Below are 8,674 nucleotides of genomic sequence, written 5' to 3' on the forward strand. Positions count from 1 at the left end.
CGTACTCTAACAGAGATACAGAATTTTCCTGATCCTGAATCTGGATAAACACCGCATGGGCTCAGCCTGAATCTTACAACATATAATGATCAATGAGACAAGCGTACATGCCTCAATTAATTTTTAACCCATCAACCATCATCTTGCTGCATAACCTTGGATTTCTCGGTGAACTCTATACTTCTGTTAGTACTACGTATATCTACCAAGAAACACTACACAACAGTGTCTAATTCAGTTATCTAAACATGAGCACTGATTTCCTTCAGGCAAGCAATAGAACAAATGCTGCCGTCAAAGTCAGAGAGACACACGGACCTGATGTGCTAGACTGTGATGCCGTCGGCGGGGAGGAGGCGCTGGATCTTGCGGCGCCAGGGCTCATCCTCGTCGAACACCCCGCAGCGGGCGTCCAGGATGGACTCCTCGAACCGGGCCAGGTCGGCCACGAGGTCGGCGTCGTCGTAGTGGAAGAGCAGGTCGTCGTGGACGAGCTGCTGGCGCGGGACGACGCAGAAAAGGTGGACGAGCCGCTCGGCCTCGTCCCCGATGACGGCGGCGACGCGAGCGCGGCCGACGTCGGGCTCGAAGATGGCGAGGTTGACGTAGGAGTTTGAGTAGGCGGAGTGGTAGAGGCCGCAGCGGGCCACGGCGTCGGGCGCTCCCCAGAGGCGCAGGATTCGGTAGACCTCGAGCAGGTGGGCGAGGAAGGTGCCATGCTTGTGCCAGCACTCGCCGGTGCCCGCGGCGCGCAGCACAGCGGTGAGGGCCGGCAGGGCCGGGTCCCCACACTGGTCCTCCTCGCCCCGCAGGTACGGGCGCGCGGCCGAAAGCGCGTCGGTGAAGGTGGTGCGCGCCGCCATGGGTGTCACGGTCATCGGTCGTCGTTCTGCCGGCGGTGGGGAGAGATCGGGGGCGGGGCAGGGCCGGAGGAGGATGCCAAAGTTGTCTGAGAGAGGCCCTAGGAGTACTGTCCCACCTCTTGTTTGGTATCAAATGACCGATATAAGGGTGTGTTTGTTTGGGCTGCAACTTGTTCGGCTGCAGCTGCAGCGGCTCCAGTTGGAAGGCGCAGCTGTAGCTGCTAGCTATGGCTGAAAGGTTGAAGCTGAAGTGTAGTCATTTGGTAGTTGTGCTGTAGCAGCAACGGCTTGTTCTGAAATGTGCTGAAATGACCAAAATGTCATGTATTGTGCTGATTATACTGTTTAAACAATAAATGACCGGATTAGAAGTTATTTTTTCAAAAATGGCTAATTTTTCATAGATTTGAACTGAATTCACAGTTTCACATAGTCGATCGATCTCTCTGTACCTTTATCACAAAAAAATTACAAGTCACATAGTTGATGACACAGCTAGCACACAGAGCACGCTACACAAGCACAAGCACGCACCCAAACCTTGGACGTCAATTAGCACTCATATACATATCAATTAGCATATCACGGTTCATATACAAGTGCTCACAGACCGGCGTTCTGCCTAAGGGAAGCAGCAGGACGGACCGGGGAGCTCGCTGGCGTCTATGGCGAAGCAGAGGACGGAGGTAATGGGAAGAGGCCAAGATGGAGCCTGCACCGAAACGATCCAATGTGCGTCATCAGCAAGCACAGTCATGCCCGGGGGCTCGCTAGCAGCTGCGCCTGCGCGTGCCTAACGTGGACCAGGGAAGGATCACCCCACCAATGCGGCAAGTTAGCTTGTGTCGGCGGACGTCGTCGCCGAGGCAACTCGTGACGGCGGCAGAGCTCGCGAGGGATCTCGGTGCGGCGCCTTTGATTCCATGGGTTGCAGGGAGGTGGAGGACGAGCGCCTCGCCGCGGGGTTCCGAGGTGGGAGTTTCACTACTGAGGGGACGGGTGGAGGCGGCCGGAGATCGAGCAGGTGGCGGCGGAGTCGTCGAGGCGAGGGAAGTGAGCATGTTCTATCGGGGTGAGGGAGGAGGGAGAACACCAACGAACCGTTACGTCGCAATTTTGTTGTATTATGGAAATTGGTGGAAGGGTAAAACTGTAAAAGGTCGATTTGGAGCTGGCCATGGCTGTGAGAATCCCGAATTGGCAGCTCCCGGCCTGACGTGCAATTATTTGGAGCGCTCCTCTGAAGCCGCTGCGTGGAGCCGATCTAAAATCAGGTGTTTGTTTCAGCTCCACCTTCTATGGGGCAGAGGCCGGTGGAGCCGCTTTTAGAGCCTAAACAAACACACCCTAAGCATCTCTAAACAAACACACCCTAAGCATACCTAGGTGTTAGTATAAAGTTAGTACAAAGTTGAGTCATTTATTTTGGAATGGAGGGAGTAGCTGGGATGCAAAAATCTCTAGGTACAATTCATTCAGTTGCCTAAATTTATGGGGATTTTTAGTTGAACAGCTTCACGTCCATCAATAGACATTTATATAGCAGCTACGGGTTGATGATGATGAGCTGCTCCCAGCTGGTGTTCGCCACACCCAAATTACACTGGCGACGTTGTCCTAGGATATGCCAAATTATGGCAAGGTCGACGCAGCCATTGGGAGTGGTTAGAGGGCCGCTATCAGCTAATTTTTTTAAAATAATACATTTTTTAATTAATATGCATAAATATTACACCGATATTTTTATTTTTAAAAATAATACACCATCGGCGTGCTGCAGGCTGACTGGGCATAGTCGGCCCACCGCAGGCCGATTGGCTTCCAGTCGGCCCGCAGCAAGCCGACTGGGACTAATTGGCTTGCTGCGAACCAATTAGTTCCAGTCGGCTTGCTGCGGGCCGACTAGGTGCATGTGGCCATTTTTTCTGTTTTTGATTTTAGTTGTTGTTTTTTATTTATTCTATCTGTCAAATGAATTTGGTTTGTGTTGAAACTATCCAAATTGATTTTTTTATTTTTATAGATGTTAAAATATCAAGGAGAATAGTTTAAAATTTTCTGTGAAACAATTTGAGGAATATTCTCCTCGACAAACAATTTGAGGACAATCATTCATTATTGTCTTACTTTGTCGCTTAATGTTTCTGGCTATGTATCTCGACAATACATTTTGACTTTCTATGCTAAGACCAGTTTTGGATTCATGGTAATAACTCGTATCGTGCAATGACACGTATGCTAGCACATAATAGATTCATATTGGATCCTTATGTAATTCAAACAAGCACCTAGGCATATATAAACGTACACACAGATGCTTACAACTCAACTCACACGGGGAGGGAGCTGTCCGTTGATCAGACCATGTGAGTGAAAGGTGGCAGTGAGCAAATTAGTGAAGAAATGCCTTCAGGGACTGTGCTGCTGCTACAAGTTTTCAGGCAATGAGTGTAAGGACTTTTGTTTGTATTCATTGAGGGTTTATTGCCCCATCTGACAGAAAATAGAGGGCACTTGATCATTGGCTCGACGATTTGCTATGAATAAATAGAGGGCTTCAATGATGAGTCCGGCGCGCAGATTGTCTTCGGCATTGCAAGGAGGATTTCTTCTCCGAATACTTCATAGAAAATTTTGAACACAAGAATAGTGTCAGGCTTTGCAAAATAAGTTCCACATACTGTCGTAGAGAGAATAATATTTACACAAATCTAATCTGCTGATGTATTCCGTAATGTGTCATCACACCACAGCCAAGACTTTATTCGAATCGTTTTTACTGTCCCATCTCAGCGCGTTTAGCGAGGCGGTTTCCTTGGCACGTCTTGTCGAAGCAGAGATCGTGTCCCCTTATTACGGGATTCTCATCAATACGGGTGTGGGTAACCCAACCGCGCCATTGATTACGGAGCTTGGCAGATAAGCGAGTTTTACCAGGCTGGTGGGGACACGTAGTTTCGTCCGCCCATATAAGGGGATAAGGATCCACCTATTCACCCACGCCTTCTTCCTCCTTTGCTCTTCCATTTTCACGCACTCGAGCTCCAACGCCCATGTCCGCATTCTCTTCCTCAACCTGCTCCAACCATGTCCGGAGCGGGAGGCAAGTGGATGGTCTCCTCCTTCACGGAGGGAGACGTCAAAAAGCTGAGGAGAGCCGGATACCTGCGCGACGACAACGCGCACCGGCTCCCAGATGAGGGGCAGCTCATCCCCACCCCCAGGCCCCATGAGAGGGTCGTGTTCCTTACCCATTTCCTTTGCGGACTGGGGTTCCCCCTCCATTCATTCGTCCGGGGGCTCATGTTCTACTACGGCCTGGACTTCCACGATCTGGCCCCGAACTTCATCCTCAACATTTCGGCGTTTATCATCGTGTGCGAGGCATTCCTCTGCATCCGGCCCCACTTTGGCTTATGGATGAAGACCTTTAATGTCAAGCCGAAGGTTGTGGGCGGCTGTCAGGCGGAGTGCGGAGGCGCCATGGTGGGCAAGATGCCCAACATCCTATGGCTTGAGGGCTCCTTCGTGGAGACCATAAAGGGGTGGCAATCGGGGTGGTTCTACATCACCGAGCCGCGCGACCCTGTATGGGTCGCAGCCCCCGAGTTCCGATCCGGAGCCCCTACGCGGCTCATGATGAAGCTATGTACCTGGGGTAGGGGGACAGACCCGTCTAAAGAGTCCTACCCAAGGACATCCCTAGAAGAAATCACCTATCAATCGACTTGAAGGTACTCCAATCGACAGTTTCAAGACACTCGACCAAAAAGCTACCATTCGACCATGAAGCTAATCACTCGACTGCCAGGAGATCTACAGCCACTCCGTAGGCAAACGGTCAGCTGTTAAGTAGTCTTCATGGTCATTATAGCACTTTGTTAGAGGCGTTACCAGTAACGCCCAATCTTAAATGTACTTTAAACCCTGCATTACTGAGGGCAGGAGGGGGCCGGCGAACTTTATATAAGCCACCCCCCTCCTCAGTAGGAAGGGTTCGCACCCCTGTAATACATACATGCATAATCCAGTCGACCGCCTCCTGGCTCCGAGACGTAGGGCTATTACTTCCTCTGAGAAGGGCCTGAACTCGTAAACCTCGCGTGTAACAACTTCCCAATAGCTAGGATCTAGCCTCTCCATACTCACCCCCCTACATCACTGTCAGAGTTAGAACCACAACAGTTGGCGCCCACCGTGGGGCAGGAATCTTAGCGCTTAGTTGGAGAAGTTGCGATCTTTTCCGATCCCTTTGATCATGGTTTCTAGCGGAGTTTTGGTGGAGGGCCGCGAGATCCGTCTCGGCGCGCTCACCTTCATCGCCGATGACTCCGCCTGGCTTCAGGAGGCACCACTCGACATCGACGCGCTCCCCGTCCGCGGCGCGACGCACTTCCGCGCATGCATTCGTGGCGTCTTCCTGCGGCAGCCGTCGACCCAGTATCGGTCGACCCCTGCGTCGTCTCCCCGCCCTGTCTCCCACCAGCGCAAGCGCTCCGGTGGGTCGAGACTTCAGCGGTGGGTGAGGCACGCCGTGGCCTGCCAGCCGGCAGCCCCACAAGTTGCGGCAATCGAGCCCGTCGAGTCCCTCTATGGCCTGTTCGACCTATCGACTGGCTCCATGGGGACCGCCTCCGAGTGCAACAGCAGCGACCCAGCGGCTGAGGTTCTGGCGGTCGATGGAACACACAGTCCCCCCGGTTTCCCTCGTACTGACGGAGCTACGGGCGGGGGCGACCCGTGGCGTCCCCACGATGAGTATCTGCCCGAACCTCTCATGTCGTTACAGTGGGAGGAGCTTCGTCGGAACATGGACGCACTCCACACTCCTATTGTCGGAGAAACCGCCGAGGCCCGGGCCTTGGAGGACGTGCGCCTTGCTAACCTGGCCGAGCGCACTCGACTGGAGAATCTCCAGCGAATACTCGACGAGCAAGCGCGTCGGCCAGCTCCCGAGTCCAGTCGACGACCGCTAGCTCCCGAGTCCAGTCGGCGCCGGCTATTCTCACCGCCTCAGGTATATCGAACCCCAGTTCAGAATTTGGCCGCTGCAGCCCGTATAGCAGAATCAATTCAGCCATCCCAGTCAGAGGCAGGCAGGGGCTTGTTGCAGATCAGAGCATTGCTTCGGGGGGCAGGAAACCAGAATTCCGCCGTCTCTCAGTCGCGGGATAGGATCCACAGTCGATCTGTTGCAGCAGACACAGTCCAGTCGGCCCACAGCCCGAGATCGCCCCTGAGGCGTGAGGGACGTGATGACCGGCATGATCAGTACAGGAGAAATGAACAGTATGATCATCGATTCGGATGAGATGATCGACGTCGAGTGCCAACCCCTCCCCCGAGGAGCGGGTCATATGCGCCTCGACGACAAGATGACAGACGCCCTCACAGTGTTGGGCAGAGGATTCCAGTCGACCCCAGAGACCCAGGCTTTGATGCGAGGTCTATCCTCGTTCAAGGTTTGGTCGACAGGAACAGGGCTCATCGAGAGGGCCACAACAGAGATGCGCCTGCCAGCAGCAGCAGAGTACATGTTTCAGGGCCGGAGTGCTTCAGTCAGGCCATCAGGGCCGCAGTGATTCCTCCCAATTTCAGGCTGGCAACTGGAGTCAGCAAGTTCACCGGCGAGTCCAAGCCTGACATTTGGATCGAAGATTATCGAGTGGCTGTACAGATTGGCGGTGGCAATGATGAAGTGGCCATGAAGCATTTGCCTCTTATGTTGGAGGGCTCAGCCAGAGCGTGGTTGAATCAGTTGGCACCTAGCACCTGGGAGGACCTCTCCCGAGTGTTTGTCACGAGCTTTGAAGGAACATGCAAACGACCTGCAGGCCTCACAGAGTTACGGTCTTGCGTGCAGAAGCCGAATGAAACAATGAGGGATTACATCCAGAGGTGGATCACGCTGCACCACACAGTTGAGAACGTGCCAGACCATCAAGCAGTTTGCGCTTTCAAAGAGGGCGTTAAATACAGAGAGTTGAATCTGAAGTTCGGTCGAACTGGAGAGATGTCTCTGAATCGGATGATGGAGATCGCCACCAAGTACGCTAATGGTGAAGACGAAGATCGACTCCGAAGCGGCAAGCTCAAAGCAGTCGCCTAGGAAACTGGAGGAAACTCCACTCGGAAACAAAAGCGGAAGGCCGAGCCTTCTGCTCCCGGGGAGGCCCTAGCCGTTGCCCAGGGAAACTTCAAGGGGAAACCCAAGGGCACCTGGAAGCCCAAGAAGGTCAAAGATCAAGATGGGAATGATGTTTTGGACTTACCGTGTCACATCCACACCAAGAAAGACGAAGAGGGTAATTTTATTTACCCAAAGCATACCACTCGACAGTGCCGGCTCCTGATCCAGCAGTTCCAGGGCAAGCAACCCAAAGATAAGGAAAAAGAGCCCGACAGGATCGAAAACAAAGAAGACAGTGACGATGGATACCCCCAGATCAATTCCACCCTGATAATTTTTGCTGATGTTGAGAGCAAGAGTCGACTGAAAGTCATTAACCGTGAGGTGAACATGGTTGCCCCGGCAACACCCAATTACCTGAAGTGGTCGCAGACTGCCATCACATTCGACCAGTCGGATCACCCGACGCACATTGCCACCCCTGGGAGGCAAGCTTTGGTGGTGGACCCAATTGTCGAAGGCACTCGACTAACCAAAGTATTGATGGACGGCGGCAGTGGCCTGAACATACTGTACTCTGAGACTTTGAAAGGGATGGGCATTCCGATGTCCAGACTTAGTACCAGCAACATGAGCTTCCATGGAGTCATTCCTGGGAAGAAAGCCGTGTCGCTCGGCCAGATTGCTCTTGATGTAGTTTTCGGTGATTCAAAGAATTACCGCAAGGAAAGGTTGACATTCGAAGTTGTGGACTTCCAGAGTGCCTATCATGCAATTTTGGGTAGGCTAGCTTACGCACGCTTCATGGCTCGACTGTGTTACGTGTATCTCAAACTGAAGATGCCTAGCCCCAAAGGTGTGATCACTGTTACTGGCAGCCGAAAGAAAGTAGAAGAGTGCTTTCACAAAGGCTCAAAGATCGCTGACGCTCAGATGGCAGTAGTCGAGCTGAAAGAGTACCAAAAGACTGTCGATCCGAGTGAATTGCTGCGAGCCAAGAAGCCCGCCTCAGAATCAGCTTTTCAGTCGGCTGGCGAAACAAAGACAGTCCACATTCACCGGACCGACCCCGACGATGCTCCGACTCACATCTCGACGACGCTCGACTCCAAATAGGAAGAAGCGCTCATCCAGCTCATCCGTGAGAACTGGGATATCTTCGCATGGAAACCCTCTGACATGCCTGGAGTTCCCAGAGGGCTAGCTGAGCACCGTCTACGAGTCGACCCAAAATTCAAGCCTGTGAAGGAACATCTTCGACGGTCCGCCGTCCAAAAGAAGCAAGCCATTGGCGAGGAAGTGGCTCGGCTCTTAGCAGCAGAGTTCATCCGAGAAATTTACCACTCCGAGTGGCTCGCCAATGTCGTCATGGTCCCCAAAAAGGACAAGTCGCTCCGCATGTGCATTGACTTCAAGCATATCAATCGGGCCTGCCCGAAAGATCATTTTCCCCTCCCTCGCATCGACCAAATAGTCGAGTCGACTGCGGGGTGCGAGAGATTGTCTTTCCTAGACGCCTATTCCGGGTACCATCAGATCCGTCTGTATGGGCCCGATGAGATCAAAACAGCTTTCATCACTCCATTCGGGTGCTTCTGTTATGTCACCATGCCGTTTGGCCTCAAGAACGCCGGAGCCACGTTCATGAGAATGATTCAGAAGTGTTTACTCACTCAAATCA

The 8,674-nt window shown here is 52.8% G+C and overlaps 1 protein-coding gene across 1 annotated transcript; it reads right to left on the reverse strand.

The window, feature by feature from the left end:
- Nucleotides 1-326: 326 nt before the first annotated feature.
- On the reverse strand, nt 327-863 carry LOC147967065 (uncharacterized). The gene has a single exon (XM_087531027.1). It carries the CDS (start codon nt 861-863, stop codon nt 327-329), a length of 537 nt encoding a protein of 178 aa, XP_087387153.1.
- Between the last annotated feature and the right edge of the window lie 7,811 nt (nt 864-8,674).

Source organism: Triticum urartu, chromosome 6A (assembly GCF_056163025.1).
Source record: "Triticum urartu cultivar PI428250 chromosome 6A, HENAU_Tu73, whole genome shotgun sequence".
NCBI classification, from domain to species: Eukaryota; Viridiplantae; Streptophyta; class Magnoliopsida; order Poales; family Poaceae; genus Triticum; species Triticum urartu.